Genomic DNA, 15,916 nt, shown 5'->3' with positions numbered 1-15,916 from the left:
AGAGGTGGCTGGTCTGCGCAGCCCCCTCCAGCAGAGCACTGACAAGGAATTCTGCCAAGCCAACCCCCATTTTCAAACCTCTGACTTGTGGGCAGAGCATGGGGGCCTGTAAATTAACCTGACAATCTGCTGACCCTCCTTCTTTTATGGACGCAGGAGATAGGACACCAGGCTATGAGGATAAACTCTGCCCTAAACCTTCACCCAACACGTTACTGAACCCGAGCCAAATATTTATGCAGTTTGGCAAAGTTTGGTTCAAACTTTGTTTCTTCCGTTGTTTCTTTGTGCTCCAGGCCATGATGGGAAGCTCAGGGGGCCAGTCGATGTCCCATGGAGGCAGGGTGGTATTTCCAGCTCCGTTTTACAGATCTGTGAAGTTTGGAGAAGCAGCCAAACTTCTAAATGCTGATTGAAACAAGCTGCAGAGGCCCAGGGTGGTGCATACGAGTGAACACAGCAGGGTTGAGTTTGACCAAGGTAGAAATGCACCATTTTCACAGAGAAATTGACATATTTTTGGTGGCCAAAGTTCAAATGACTGTTTTATGATGTTGATTTCATGTTAAAAAAAGAAAAGAAAAAAAGGACAAATGGAGAAGGATCCAGGTCTGGCCTGTCAGGGGGTGGGACTCATGCCTCGCAGGGGGTGCTGCAGATCAAGACTGCAGTGCATTGACAGAGGGAGGGGGAGGGAGCTGCATAGCTGGTCAGCCTGGCGGGGCATCACAGAGCTGTGTGGCTCAGGCTTGAGGGGCACCAGCAGAGCTTGGGCAGAACCCAGAACTGGAAGAGAAGCATGGCTGCAGGTGAGGGGGGACCCCAGGGCTGGGAGAGTAGGGAGATGCAGGGCAGGATTGAGAGGCCCTGGCACAGCTGCAGTGGAGGGAGCCCAGGGCTGGACTAGTAGGGGGCTGCAGGGCAGGACTGAGGGGCATGGCGGGGGGGTGAGGGGAGCCTGGGCCTGGACCAGCAGGGGGACTGTGTGTCAGCTCAGCCCCGCTACAGGTCAGGGATGGAGGGCAAGTGGCTTGTGCAGCAGCTCTCCCCGCCCGCAGCCTTGGCTCCCCCCAGGACAACAGAGGGTGACCCTGGAGAGCCTGTGGAATGGGCGCCCGGCTCCATCCTTTCCCAGGCGCGGCTGGGACCAGGCCTCCCTGGGGTCACGCCTGAGGCCGGACACTGAAAGTGGCCTGGCGAAACCCCGCCCTGAGGAGCTCCAGCCCCCCGAGGCTTCCCTGCCTCCAAGAGTCGCCCGGGGCTGCCTGAGCCAGTGGTGATGAAGGAATTGGGGTGTCAGGGCACCAAAGCTCAGCAGACAGCGACATCTGGTGAGCAAAGTGAAGAACTGCAGCCAGCCCAGAACAAGCCCCATTGAGCCCTTGAGGTCACCACTTCGGACGCCCCATTCAGGTCCAGACGCCCCGCCAGACTCGTTTTCACCCATGCCAGACCCGGGCCGCGGGGCATTACACACCGAGTGATGGGCCCACTCCCCACCCCGGCTGGCCATTCTGCCACCACATCACTGAACTGCTCAGGTGCCAGGCCCCAAGCCGCTCAGCCCCTCTGCACCCCATGCTCAGCCCTCTCGGCTGCTGCTGAACGTCCCGTGTGACAGGCCCTGGCCTCTGCCCTGGGGGCAGGGTCTGTGCTGGGCCTGAGTGCGCTGGGACATTCTGCAGCCGTGGGGCTCAGGCGTTTGAGGCTCAGGACCCATTTGCAAACCTTGATGGCCTGTTGCCACCCAGTAAATAGATTTAGGGTAAAAAACACCTTGCTTAGTAACTCGTTCTGACCCAGGATCGATCACGTCACTGTAATAGGTACTAAACACCACAGCGGCAGCTCCTGTCCGGTGGCGCTTGTGGGGCTCGGCTCCCCACTCTGTTGCAACCTCTGGGGTCACAGTGTCACTCCGGTTTGGCCAGGCCAAATTTGTGTGAGTGGCGTGGCGACCTGGTGCATGGGGTTCCAGGTTTCAGTTACCCAGGGCCATGAATGCCTGTCTCTTGGCTTGTACTGGGCTGTACTGCTCTGGGCACGGCAGAGCTGCTGTCCCCTTGGGCAGGCCTCTGCATCACACACGCTGGCCGTGACACCGGCTTCACCAGCAGGGTGCTCTAACACAGAACATGCCCATCCCTTGGGACTCCTGGCTTCCAGAGCAGGCCCCCAGCTCTTCATAACACCCGTCTGTCCAGCACTAGAAAGAGAAGCAAACGGGGGTGCCAGGCTACGGCAAGCCCAGCCCACGAGGGTCTTGCTCCCATCCTGCCCCACCCCCCATGCCCTCAGCTGGGCAATAGCTGGACGCTCCCCGCTGTGTCACCCCTGGAAGTATTTGTGAGAAGTGGGGTTCGGTGCCTGAGAAATGCAGAGATGCCAGGTTACATCCCTGGGGCTGCCCAGGGCTCTGTGTGACAGTCAAACACGCCCCGGGGCTGTCAACGCCCCGCTGGTCTCCTCTCTCCCCCTCCCCCCCCGCCCCCACATTCAGGTGCTGTTAACTTGATTGTGTGGGAGGTGGGGGGGAGGAGGGGAGAGGAGAGAGGAAACCCACCCCACTCCCCACGCACCTCACATGCTGTTCTTCCAGCCAGCGTTATCCCAGCCGCTTGGGCGACAAGATCACCCCGGGGGGCCGGACAAACCCAAATCTTTATTGGTTGAACCTGCGGCTGGATATAACATAATAAATAGAAAATAATCCAGAGTGGCACCTGAACACTGCGAATCCACGGGGGGGCAGCTCTAACGCAGACCTTCCCAGCCTGCGCTGCACAGGGTTCAAAGGCCAGTGCCCGCCCGCGCTGGCATGCCACGGCTGTGCCCCAGTGGTGCTGCACTGGTGCTGGCAGAAGGCTGGGAGGTGTTGACGTGGGCACGGTTAACAAGACAGACAGGAGCTTCTGAGGCACCTGCAGCTGGTCTGGGGCATTAGGAGCAGAGGTGGGGGGCAGGCGAGGGTGGGGGGGGGTTGCCCCTTGCTCACGGGAGCCCCAGCCCAGCTCAGAGGAACAGACCTTCCACCCAAACATGCGATTAACATGAAATCAGAGAGTTGGAGGGAAAGAGGGTAGGGATGTATTTCAAACCGAGAGAGGGAGCTCCCCGTGGGCACTCTGAGCCCAGGGGATTCTGGGGCAGGGCACCAAGGGGGTCACCCCACAGGCACTCACAGCCTATGGGGTTCTGTGGCTGGGCAAAAAGGGGGCTCCCCCAAGCACTCATAGCCCATGGGGTTCTGGGGCTAGGCAGCGAGGGGGTCACTACCCATGGGGTTCTGGGATCCCCCCGCCTCCCGCAGCACTCTGCCATGCTCTGTGGTGCCACCTCCTGCCTGTGGGTGGTTGTGGCTGCAGGGGACCCCAGGAGAAAGGTACAAGTGCTTCTGAGCAGAAGAGGAGGCATGGGACAGACTGGGCCTGCCACTGCCGGTACGTACACGCAAACAGCGCGGGCGACCCCCCACCCCGGACAGCCGGACCCACTATCTCTGCCAAACGTCCGTCACTTGCAGGCGCCGCACCGGGACGCCCCCCTGCTGCTCCTCCGCCAGCGGCCGGGACAGGACCAGCGGGTAGTGATAGGCCTTGGCATACTCGTCTCGCTGGGGCGGGTCCCCGGGCCCTCTGGGGACGTCGCTGAGGGAGGACAGGCCGCTCAGGGAGTGCTGGGGGGTGGCCGACCTGCAGCTGACCACTGGGGAGACCCGTTCGGACTTGATGCTGATGGCCTGGTGCTGGGGAGAGCTGCTGGGGGCTGGGGCTGCCTCTTCGGTGGGGAGCCCTCTGCCGGCCGCCCTGGGGAAGGAAAGAGGAGGGCGTGAGCCAGGCTGGGAGCCAGAGGGAGACTCCGAAGGAGGAAGCCACCAGGGGATCTCTCGGCCCCAAGCAGCTGGGTTGTGGCTGCTCTCGGACTCCTGCCTCCATCCCAAGGCAACCGGAACTGACCCGCTCCATTGACCAGGATTCGGAGCACTCCCTCATTGGCTGGGGTTGGGGGGTAGGGGGGAAAGTTTGCCGATCTTTAAAAAAATGTCCTCTTATTCCTGGCTGAATTTCCCACCCTCCCCTACCCCCTCCCCATCCCAGGCAGGAAGTTGGACTGCAGATAGCCAACCCTGCAACAGCCCATCTGCTTGTGGGGGGAGGGGGCATTTCCCCCATTTAATCCCCTGGCTCAGGAATGGGGGTTGCTGACATGCTCCCACTTGGGCTTTGCACTGAGGAGCGGCTCCTCTTCTAACCAGCTGTGTGTGGGGGGCGATCCAGTTCCCTCCCTACAAGAGCCACCAGCAGGGTGACCCCACAAGCCAGGTTAGTGGGAGATCCCCTTTTGTCCCCGCCCACTTTGAAATGTCTCATGTGGCCAGCGTGCTGGCAGTGCCCGCTATTCCCCCTGGGCCGAGGTTCCCACACGCTGCCCCCCTGCAAGTGCTCCCCGGCTTCTAGCAGGAAGTTGCTGCCCATAGCAGCCCTTGGAGATAGGGGTGGCCTGTTTGTGCCCATTCTCTGGGCAGCGTTGGTGCCAGGGAGACACTGAGCTCCACCAAACACGTCTCCCCCAGCAGCCGCCAGACACTAACGACTTCCTCACTCCTGGCCGGAGCTAGATTAGAACTGGCGGCCCACGAGGTGCAACCCACTGGGGCACCAGGTTCCCAAGCGCTTCCCCCACCCACGCGCCTGGGAGAGCAGCTGGGAGCCTGGCTCAGGCGATGGGGGGCACCATCCCCTGGGCACAGACAGTTTTAAATAGGCTTTGCAAACATCCCGGACCTGCTGGGATAAGGCGGCAGGGGGTGTTCCCAGGAGCGGGGCTCTCCCGGAAGCTGGGGGCTCTGGAAACGAACCAATCCCTGGGCATTTTTCTCCCACCCCCAAACAGGGCCATCCGTGCCCAGCTGCGATCGCAATGGTTTGTTGGGCCCATGCCACAGAGTCGCTGCTCCCGAGGCCTGGGGCAGACGTGGGTCCAATTTCCCCCTGGGGACATCCTAGCCGAGGAGCTGGGAGCGGCTGCCCAGGCTGGGGGAGCTGTGCTGTCCTCTGCGTTCAGGGAGAGGGCGCTTGTATCTGCCAGTCCAAGCGTTCACAGCACAGCAGCCAGAGCCACTGGAAGCTGCAGCCGGCCGCTGGCGGAGCGGCCCCCTGCCAGCTCCCTCCGTTCGGCTGCCAGTGTCCGGAACACGGCTAGTAACAAACTCCCGGTGGGGAGCAGGCAGAAGGCACCAATCTCGTTGCCAACCCATGCTGAGCTCCTGCCACCAGGTGGCACCAGAAGCTACAAGGAGAAGGCGCCTGCCCTGCCTGTGTCTGGGTTTTACCCTCAGAGCGGGGCTAGGGCTTCACTGGCCAGCCCTCTGGGGACCTGGGACCCAGTGTTGGGAGCGGGGGAAAGGAGATGGAGGAAGAGAAATGGGGAAAGGGAGAGGGGGGATGCAGTCGTGAAGATCTAACTCCTGCACCCAGCCCTGCTGGCCTGTGGGGAGAGAGGCTGGGGAAGGGATGGGAGCCCAGGCTCCTGCCCCCAGAGAGAAGTCCCACTCAGCCCCCTAGCCGAGGCTGGGAGTTGGGCGTGGTTCTTACCCTAGCGGCAGGTGTGCGGAGGCTGCCATGTCTCTGTGGTGCTGCCAGGAGGCAATGGCGTTGGGCTGGAGGTAGCCAGGGTGCGAGGAGGCCTCGCCGGGCCCGTACTCTGCCAGTGAGAAAGCAGACGGACATCAGGAGGAGAAGGGCTAACGGGTGAAAGTGGAGGGACCTCCGTGTCCACAGCCAGTTTACACCTGCTGTGTCATTTACACCAGGACTGAGCCCATGGGAGGGATTCCAGGGGCACGGGGCTCCCATCTGGCCATTTGGGGGTGCCTGGCTCCCTTCCCCAGGGTGTCCAGCAGCCACTGCAGGCTGAGGTCATGCAGTGAGTGAGGAGCACAAACCAGCTCAGCTCTGGGACGGGGATTCCCTGCAGGGTCATGGGCGACCAGATCTGAACTGCAGCCCCTGGCAAGGTGTGGGGAGACATCTAGGTACTGGGTGAGCGGGGGCGTCAGGCTAGGAGCTATCCACCAGGGCCTACCTGCTTGGCTTGAGGAGAGGAAGGGGAAGCCCCCTAGCCCATGGGCTGGTATGCTGCCATTGCCGGTGGGCAGCACTGGGCTCACCGTCTGCAGGCCAGGGTAGAGCGATCGCTGCTGAGACAAACAAGCATCCTCTGTTCAGGCTTCCAATAAACACCCCGCTCGGGTCCTTCCCCAGCTCCCCTCCACGCCACTCTGACCCCTGGCCCGCGATCGCTTCCCTCCTGAATGGCCGAGTGTTTTCCTCCATCCCCTCCCATCTCACCCCCCGGAAACGTCCAGTGTGCATGGGTGTGCAAGGCTGTGTGAGAATGCATGGGCGACTGGGCAGGTGCGTGACCATGTGCGTGTGAGTTTGTGTGAGCATGACTGGGCACGTGTATCTGGCTGTGCAGAATGTCTGCATGCATGTGGCTGGGTGAGTGTGCAACTTGCATGTGTGTGCCAGATGGTGTGTGTGCCTGCACATTGTGAGTGCAAATGAGTGAGTGTGAACTACGTCCCCAAACTCTGGGCTATTTCAAAGCCACGGTTTCATCACTGACCCTCTTCACCCCCAGAGCTCCAAGCTCCCCATAGAAGGGGCTGCCAGGCAGAGATCTGTTTTTTTCCCAAGGGAGCCTTGCTCCTTCCCCCTCCCGCTTCCCCCAGTACAAACCAAGAAACTGCAAAAGAAGTGCTCAGCCCCCTTACCTGCTATGCACACCCTACGCTCTGACTCCTCTGCACTCTGTGGGGCAGGTTCTCCTCTCACTCATCCGCCCAGTGCTGCTGCAATCCACCCATGCCCATGGAGCGACTCCGGATTTACCCCCTGGCAGAGCCGCAGCCTGGCTGGAGCATCCTGAGATCTCAGAACAGTGTCCTCCTCCTGTTAACCCTTCCCTCTCCACTACCCCCTTGACAACCTTGTGCTGCTCCTCCTAAACCCAACCCGGGAGCCTTCTGCAGTGCCAGCCAGGGGCCCTGCTGCCTGGATGGTGGGGGAAGCTGGAGCACAGTGGGCAGCTCTCAAGGGATTTCATGTATTAAATACAGCCTCTCACAGGCATCTGTATTTCGGAAGGACCCTTCCTAGACCCTCGTCACCAGACGCACCGAGTGTGGCACTTACCGCTGATGTCAGATTACTCCTGGCGCTGGACAAACTGCTGTGGACATCCATCCTGCGGCCTTCTGCCCCTAGGTAGAGTGGGGGAGGGGTCTTGGTAGCCAGGGCTCGGTTCAGGTTGCCATGGGAGAAGAGAGGGTAGCCGAGGCCTAGGCAGGGAGAAGCAGGCCAAGGTTAGTGCATCTGGGAAGCACTGGGGTGAGAGCCCAGCTCAGGGAATGGCAGGTGAATGCACTGGAGTCTGAGATAAGGCACAGCATAGCTGCGAGCCCCCCTCTGGGTATGTACAGCGCCTGGCACAGTGCGCTTTCTTTCCTATGCATAGTCATAAGGATAACACGCCTTGAGGCAAATTCACCCTTCAGAAGTGGGATCGAGTGCACTGGAGGCGACGACCTTGTTCGTGGGGCATGGCCAGAGAGATCTCCTTCCGAGCAGGGTCGTGTTTAATTCATAGCTACTTTTCTATGTCCCCAGCTGTCGTCACATCCAACCTCCAGCAGAGAAGAGATGCCACTTGAGCAGGAGGATTGGTTACAAAACAACCTAGGAAGGTGGCAGAGCTGCCAACTCTGGCGTCTCGCAAGACGTGGTGGTTTTCTTAAAGCCCCAGCTCTGGGAGTCAGGGGATTAGGTGAGGCTCTCAGCTTTCCTTAAAAAATATAAAATGTCTAGCCCTGCTGTCTGTGGAGAGAAGCTGGGAATTGTGACCCAAGCGCAGCCCAAGGGCTCAAAGAGAGAGAACACTCCCCAAACCCTGAATCACTGCTTGAAAAGTCTCACGATTTTTAAGCCAATCTCATGATTCATCATTGTTGGATACTTGGGGTTAGCGATACAGGGGCTGGCACAAGGAGCCTAGGCAGGACGTCAGTAGTGCCCAGACCCCGTGCCAGGCCTCTTTACAGAGGTGAACGTCACCCTTGGAAAGCAAAGGATTCTGGGAGTCTCAGTCCAGATAGCAGAAGTGACGCCCAGGCCCTTTGGGAGGAAGCGGATGCCGTCTCTTGGCCGAGCCAGGTCGGAAAGCCCTGAGTTCCTGGAGCGGCGCCTGAAAGCAGGGCCACTCATCTAAGAAGTGTGTGTGAGGGGAGGGAGGTGGGAGCTTGGCGGAAACCTCCTCTGCTTCTGTGACTGCAAACCCACTTCCTGAGAGAGGCCGGGCCCCGGGGCTCCTCCGAGCAGCACTGCACCTGGTCTGTGGCCGGGACACCAGGGTCAGGTGTGGGGGACATGACGCCGCCAGCAAGGAACGGAAACGATTTGCTAAAGTGGGCCCGGCTGCTGGGCTCTGAGCCTGGGACTTGCAGTCCTGCTCAGCGGGCAGCACTCATGCCAGGCTGGTACTACGTCCCCATGGCAGGAATTCCCAGGATCTTTGCTTCCCAAGGGTGGCAACCGCCCCCCGTCCAACACACGCAGACATAGAATGGGCAACAGTGCCCGCTCTCTGCCGCCCATTCCTCCTCGTCCCCCGTGAGCTCCGCACCCAGGGCTGCTTTGGGAGCTGCCACCCCCTCTGCACCCGTTATCTCACCCGCCGAGGAGCGATGGAGCCCTGCAGTGGCGGAGGGCGTCACTCCCACAAACACCCTGATTCCCCGCTGGCCCCAGGGCAGACAAACACATGGGAAGATGGAGAGAGCTGCTCTCAGGAACAGAGGGCAGCAGAAGCCAGGGTGAACCCCCCATCAGCTGCCCCCACAACCAAGGCAGAGGAGAGGGTCTCGGGTGCAGCAGGGCCCCGCTCTCACGGCTGGTTGACAGGCTCTGGGGGTCTCAGTCCAGCACCCAGGGACAAGAATCCACATCACATAGGCCCCCCTCATGACTGTCCTCTTGGCTGGCAGCCCCAGCGCAGAGGCCAAGGGCTGGCTGGGCCCCTCCAGACCGGGGCCAAGGGCTGGCAGGGCGGCGTGGGGAAAGTGCAGCGCGATCCGGCCCAATCAGCTCCCCCGCCACAGGCCGGGTGGTTGGAAACCTCCTCCTCGGCGCACATTACATCAGACCTCCCCGCACGCAGCGAGGGCCCTGCACAGATCACACAAGCCCCGCCCACGGAGTTCGGGCTCCAGCATTACGTGACCGCAGCAAAGCCACATGTTACCCACCAACACCCTTGTCACCCACCCCCCTTTCCCCTCACCCCCACGCCCGGGGAGTTTCCACTGGTCAGCCTCAGTCACTTTTTCCAGCCGACAGTCACTTCCAAGCCCGACTGTACTGAGAGCAGCTGAGGTTTCCATCTGTCCCCCACCCCGCCCTGCTTACCCCTCTGAGCTGGGGAAAGGGGCCAAGGGGAACCGAAGATCCTGATTGCAGGGCACATTTCAAACCCCCCCCCAAAATGCAGGGGAGCTGGGAAATGCCCATCACCATCAGAAATGCATGCGCGTGTGAGTGGGCATGTGAGCGCGTGTGCATGCGTGTGAGTGGGCACGCAGGTGAGTGTGAGTGTGCAGGTGGGTGCTTGTTCATGTGCACGCCTGTGAGTGTGCATAAAATCAGCACTTATGACTCAGCAAAACACAGGAAGCAGCTGTATGGAGTGAGACGGGGCCATTTTTACAGTCGCTTTGCAGGCTCTGACGGCACCTTAGCCCATCCCTGCTGTCCACTCTTTGAGCTTGTTGATTACCCAGGAGAAGCTACAGTAATAAACACTCTGCACGTCCCTAGCGCCTTCCAGCTCAGGATCCCCCAGCGCCCTGCAGAGGTCAGGATTACAGCCAGTCGGAAAAGTTCCAACAAAACACTTTGTCCTCGGAACCTGCCGGTTTGTCAGAATCAAACCGTTTAACGGAGCTGGTTCGATTTCAGCAACGTTATAATGGAAACTGGCTGGGCTCCTGCGAGCTCACCTACCTGGCTCCTCAGCAGCGCTCCTGGCAGCCTGACAGCAAGCGGACACTAGAAGGCCTGGAAGCCTGATTCTCATGCTCACGACTTCTCAGCAGTCTGGGCTTCCAGGCCATCCAGGGTCGGTGACTCCCAGGTAGCCAGCCAGGCAGACGCCGCAGCCAGGGCTCCACTCCCCTTTCACAGAGAATTCCAACATTTTTGGCTTTTGTTGCAAAATCGAATGAAACCAGATTCCAAGATATTGAAATCACCCACACAGTGGAATGACTGCTCTCCGCCCGAGGCAGGGTCGTGATCCCCCAAGGTACAGACGGGGAAACCGAGGTGCAGAAGGAGACGAGATTCGCATACGATCACATAGCAAGTCAGTGGTAGAACTGGGAATAGAACCCAAGAGTCCTGACTACAGAGCCCTGGCTCCTCTAACCGCTAGACCATGACACCCTTGGGTTTGACCAGCTACTTTAACCAGGGGAGATCCAGGCCCTGGGCACTCGGCCGTTTCCACAGGCCACCGCAGAAGGGCAAAGACTGGGTAACACTCACTGGGTGTTGGCTCCTTCGTCAACCTGAAGGCGGCTGTGTTGAGCAACCCAACACTCAAGTGCTGCCTCTAGAAGCCAAACCACGTCCCCCGGATTCCATGGCTGAGCCCCGCCCCCACAACCCCCAGATTCTGTGGCCGAGCACCCCCTCCCCCCCACAACCCCCGGATTCCGTGGCTGAGCCCCACTTCCTCTGCCCGTGCTTGGCCACCCGGGGAGAACACACCTGGAGGCAGTGGCCCCGGGGAGCGCCCCGAAGGCTGGCCGTGCCTGGGAATCGCTGACTTGAACGCAGGCAGGCGGCTCTGGTGCTGCGGGGACCCGTTGGCACTGCTGAGCCCTCCGTCGCTCCCAGAGGGCGGTGTGCCCGCGTAGGCTGCTTCGTGGCTGGGCAGAGGGGCTGACGACTGGAAAGGGAGAGCAGGGACGTGGGGGTCACAGTGGGGCCCGTGTGGGAGGGGATCACCTTGCCAGGCAGCCCCGGTGGGTGGGGGAAGGGCACTGAGTGGATCTTTGCCATGCCAAGGCATCGCCATGGTCTCAATCCCATGCAGGAAATGGGGATCCGGCCACTCACGTAGAGCCTGGGCCGCGCCACCGTCAGGTCCACCCCCTCGTTCAGCTTCCGGACCTTCTCCATGGGGTCCAGCCCTTCGTCCAGCTCCAGCTCCTGGCTTTCCAGCCCCAGGCCCTTCCGCTTCAGCGTCTGGCAGGGAAGGAGCCTGTGAGCGAGGAGGCCCAGCAGGGATTCCCTTGGCAGGCAGAGTGGGGGGAAAGTGCCTAGGGTCTCCTCGCCCTGCCCCTCCCCACTCCCACTACTGCCCCCTCGCCCTGCCCCACCCCTCGCTTTGCATTCTCCTCACAGCTTCCTTCCCCCCAGACCCTGGCACAGATACAGCAGCTGCCCCCTCACCCACTCCCTGCACACTCAGGCTTTGCCTTGGGGCAGGAGGGACATGTGGGGCACAACTGTGTCCTTCCCTGCCTGCCCCATTGCAGTTGCGTCTCCAAGGCCCTCTCCCCACCTGGCCTCTCGGCTGGGGCTGCCAGCAAGGGGTTGGTCAGTTACTGCCAGTGGTCATCTGTCTGCTAGGATCTAGGCTGAGACCTTGCAAAACTAGTTTCATGCAGAGGCTGCTCAGCAGCTGCCTGCCGGGCCAGCTTGGCTGCTTTGCCTTTCTAATTGCCCTGGAACCAGCGTCAGTTCTGCCCTGCAGCCCCCCGCGAGCCCAGGTGGTGTTACCTCCAGGATGTCGGAGTTGGTGCGGCTCTCGTGCGGCTCGCTGTACTCCGTGTACTTGAGCAGCACCTTGTCCATGTCGGTGCTGGCGTACTGGAAGAGGCGGTTGGTGCTGTTGAAGATGATGAGGGCGATCTCGCAGTCACACAGCACGCTCAGCTCGTAGGCCTTCTTCATCAGCCCGAACTTGCGCTTGGTGAAGGTCACCTGAGGGGCGGGCACAGGGCTCAGGGCAAGCACAAGGCACCAGAGCGCCGGCCCTGCAGACTGCTGCACTGGACTGGCCTCCAGACTGACACCTGCGTAACTCCCCTGACATGAGTGGGGTCACACCAATGCCCCCCTGCCGGGACGCAGTGGCAGGACGTATTTCTCCGAGTGCTTGGGGCCAGATTCGCAGGTGCTGGGCACCCCTTCCACAGACCTCCACTGCCACGTAGGCATCTCGGCCCCCGCTGCTCCTACTGGGACGCAGGCACTCAGTGGCCTGACGCCCAGCGTGGGAAGCGCGTCTGAAAATCTGGCCCTGCGCGTGTGTGGCTGACAACACAGGACCCGCCATCAGCGGGGAGTATAATTAGCACCGACCTCAGAGCACTGAGAACTAAATTCGGCGCTCGGCGCTTAGCCTGAGCCTCCCCTTGGTAAGTGCTGCACACCCCCCCAGCGTGTCCAGTTTGCACAACCGCTGTGACCACCCACACATGCACGCACACACAGCACTGCTATGCTAGGACAAAGGGCGTATTTTTACCAAGCCTTAGAAAAACGGTGGTAAGATCCTAGTGTAGACGAGGCAGTTTGCCGCGCTAGCAGGGTGAGGCAAGCCCTAGGGGGAAGGGTGGCTTTATCCCATGCAGCAATGGGTGTGGGACCTGCAGACTTCTCCGCACTAGGGTGGTCCCGGGGGTTAGTGACCACGGGTTGGCTGTCACATGGCCAGAACACACCCTTTGTCCTAGCGCAGCCAAGTCCCCGTATGATCCCGGCCTGGCTACAACACGTCCCTCTGTGCACAGATGCACCGAAGGGGGCAGCAATGGCTTCCGCAGCCCGTTCTAAGAGCTGACATGCTCTCAGTGGATCAGAGCTCTAGAGAGCATGGGCATTGCCAATTGGAGTCTGCAAATCGGCATTTTCCAACAAAACCTCGTTTCACTGAAAAATTCCCAAGCAGCTCGAACCTTGGGCGCGGTTCTCCACCGCCCTGCTCCTTGTGTAGCCATTTATACCAGTGACGGGGGAGCCTTTCGCACCCACCTGGCGCTGGGGTAAATGACCGTGGAGGACTGGGGCCGCTGAGGTGCAGCTCTTTCAGTTAAGCAGATGAGCTTCTGGGTGTCTATCTGCACCAGCCCTCACCCAGAACGGACACTGTCCTCTGGGAGAATGCAGCCCGGCAGAACCTGGAGCAGCCACGCCCAACGAAAGGGCTAAATTAGTGCCCCTCCTGCTAGCCAGCTGCTGCTGGTGGCTTCTCAGCGCCATTATAAATATCGTCTCTCATTAGGTACACAACTGAGCTCTCTGGGAGGTGTTCTCCAGACGCCGCTCTGGAATAGCATTGGTGGCACGGTGCCCACTGCCTTGGAACTGCCAGGCAAACCTCTGCCCCGTGGCATCACTGGCTCTCGCGCTGCCTGCAGCTTTTATGCACCTCAGGTCACGTGAGCAAGGGTGACCCGGCATCAGCTGCGGCCACGCACGCTGCATGCTCCTCACAGCGCTCGAGGAGATGCATCACATCTATGGTTGTCATAACGACCCGGGGCACATCCTGGGCCAACCCTCCGTAACACGCCACGGGCAAGAGGCTGCAGTGCATTGGGAATAGCCTTTGGAGGCTGCTACCACTAGGTCGCTGGGTCAAGCCCAGCCCCAGGCTGAGGAACTGGCTGGCTCAGGGCACTGTGGTGGGCTACACAGCACATCTCCCCGTGACTCCAATCCTGCTCACGGTTGGTAGGGATTGGACATTGCCCCTGTCTGATGGTCTTGGGTCTAGTTGCCAAATGAGCATGCAGAGTCCATGCTAATGCAAGTCTGAGCATCTCATTGGGGGTTCCTGCCGGGCAAGGCTGGAGGCTCAGTGCCTAAGGGATGCAGTGCAGGAGCAGTTTACTCTGCCTCTGTGCGCGCTACATTTCCAGAGCCAACAATCTTGCACCTTTCCCCACCGTTGAATCCAAACTCCTTTGCCCAACCTCCGGTGTTTCCCAGACCAGTTTCTGGATGGGCCCTGGGGCTGGGGATTACCTGACGGTTGCGCTGGTCCAAAATTCGACTAATCTGTATTTTTTTCCGGCCCATTTTTCACTGCTTGTTTTGAGGGGATGCTGGAATAGAGAAAGAAATGGTTACTGATGCATCTGCATTGATAGCAGCCCACTGAGCGTTAGACCAGTTCTTTGCAAATAGTGCTAAGAACCACAGGATCCAGGTTTCTGAGCCTACCATCATTGGGCCATGAGGTGGGGGCTCGGATCTAAATCCAAACCTGACCTGGGTGGAGAAGGTGATCCTGGGGTTAACACAGCTCTCCAAGAGAGCCAGTTTCTAGGCCGAGATGCTTTGGATCCATTCGCTTCTGGGTTGGAGGCCTAGAATGCTCTGCCAAGCACCAGAGCGAGCTGGCAATGGAGTTCACAAAAGAGGACATTTTCAGGGGGGAAAATCACTTTTGATGAAATTTTTCAATGAAAAAACAGAATCCAAACCAAAAATGATTTTCAGCTAATCAAAAACTTGAAAACTTTTCTTGGGGAATTTTGACAAAAAATATTTCATTTTTCAAAATGCCCATAAAAATCATTGGCAATGTACAACCAGCTGCGTCAATCCCTCTACCCCACAAGGTGAGGGTCTCCAAGGGGGTCTCGCTGAACTCCACCCAATGCCTGTTGACATTCAATGGGACTTGGACACCTAACCTCCCGAGGCAGTTGAAAATGCCTTATTAACCCAGAGTCCCCAGAAGAGGGAATCTTTGCATTTCAAAACTCCAGCCCCAGTGTAGAATAGCAGTGTGCTTCCTCTTGAGCTGCACCAGATAATCTGCTGCAGCTTTTTATTACTGACTCCCGAGTCTAGGTTATTTGGAGAACGGTTACAGAGGAACACTGACCTGGCTGGGGGTGGGGGTGGGGGGTTCTCCATAGGACAAAGGGGACGTTTTTAGGTTGCGGCGGGGGATGGGGGGGGAGGGGGTTTACAATTTTTTTTAAGCAACTTTTTTTTTTTTTTTTTTTCACATACAGACTAAATTTGACCTCAGACATGTTCAGGTCAGGAAGTGGTTGCATGAGAAGTTGTAAAATGCAAACCACCCACTTCTTTCATTGTGTGTGTTTGTTAGACATGTGGGGGGGGGGGGAGGGGATCAGGAAGGCAGAAGAGAGAAAGACCCCAAATCTCCTTGCTGCCCCAAAGAACAGGGACCCTTTTCTTCTTTCATATCCCCCCTAGGATATGACTAACTCCTGCAGGACTCCTGGGTCCTGAAATCTTGTCAATTCCATTAAGTAGGTCCCTGGTACTGACCCTGGTGTGAGTTGACTCCAGTGAAGGTCCTGGCCCACGCTAAGAAATCGACTTGTTGCGATGATGAATCCCCACGAAGTTGTGCTGAAAGTGGCCAAAGTGCTAGTGTACACAGGACCAAACCAGTTTCAGCTCTGGCTCCATGGGCCCAATGGCAGCCAGTTGGCTTGAGCTGAAGTAAAAGAGGTGTTGCAAGTATCCCTAACAAGCCCCCGGCCTCCACATGCAGCAGCTGCCAGGAGCGTTGGTTGTAGCAGCTGGTCATGACCCCGGGGGGGAGGGCAATAGTGCAGGTCATGACAGTCTCATATGCAAACTAGGGAAACGAGGTGTAGATCAGTGGCTCTCAACCTTTCCAGACGACTGTCCCCCTTTCGGGAGTCTGATTTGTCTTGCGTACCCCCAAGTTTCACCTCACTTACAAACTATTTGCTTACAAAGTCAGACATAGAAATACAAAAGTATCACAGCACCCTATTACTGACAAATTGCTTCCTTTCTCATTTTGACCATAGAATTCTAAAATAAATCAA

The 15,916-nt window shown here is 58.9% G+C and overlaps 1 protein-coding gene across 5 annotated transcripts in view; it reads right to left on the bottom strand.

Moving 5' to 3' along the window:
- Positions 1-2,643: 2,643 nt before the first annotated feature.
- The window catches only part of LOC125627009 (BLOC-1-related complex subunit 8), an 80,484-nt gene continuing 67,211 nt past the window's right edge, over positions 2,644-15,916 (bottom strand). For 3 of the 5 annotated variants that reach the window (XM_048830675.2, XM_048830674.2, XM_048830676.2), the window contains 8 exons: positions 14,100-14,179; positions 11,847-12,050; positions 11,181-11,309; positions 10,830-11,010; positions 7,200-7,345; positions 6,085-6,199; positions 5,595-5,703; positions 2,644-3,806 (listed from right to left, as the gene is read on the bottom strand). In XM_048830675.2, coding sequence (XP_048686632.1) covers positions 3,494-3,806; positions 5,595-5,703; positions 6,085-6,199; positions 7,200-7,345; positions 10,830-11,010; positions 11,181-11,309; positions 11,847-12,050; positions 14,100-14,153 — 1,251 coding nt within the window. In that variant the 5' untranslated portion in view covers positions 14,154-14,179 and the 3' untranslated portion in view covers positions 2,644-3,493. Of the gene's footprint in view, positions 3,807-5,594; positions 5,704-6,084; positions 6,200-7,199; positions 7,346-10,829; positions 11,011-11,180; positions 11,310-11,846; positions 12,051-14,099; positions 14,180-15,916 lie in introns of those variants that run through there. The other 2 variants (XM_048830677.2, XM_048830680.1) reach the window with 2 other exon arrangements.

The sequence above is a fragment of the Caretta caretta genome, chromosome 25 (genome assembly GCF_965140235.1).
Source record: "Caretta caretta isolate rCarCar2 chromosome 25, rCarCar1.hap1, whole genome shotgun sequence".
Classification (NCBI taxonomy): Eukaryota; Metazoa; Chordata; order Testudines; family Cheloniidae; genus Caretta; species Caretta caretta.
Note: the sequence above shows the minus strand (reverse complement) of the source record. Positions and strands in the feature narration are given on the sequence as shown.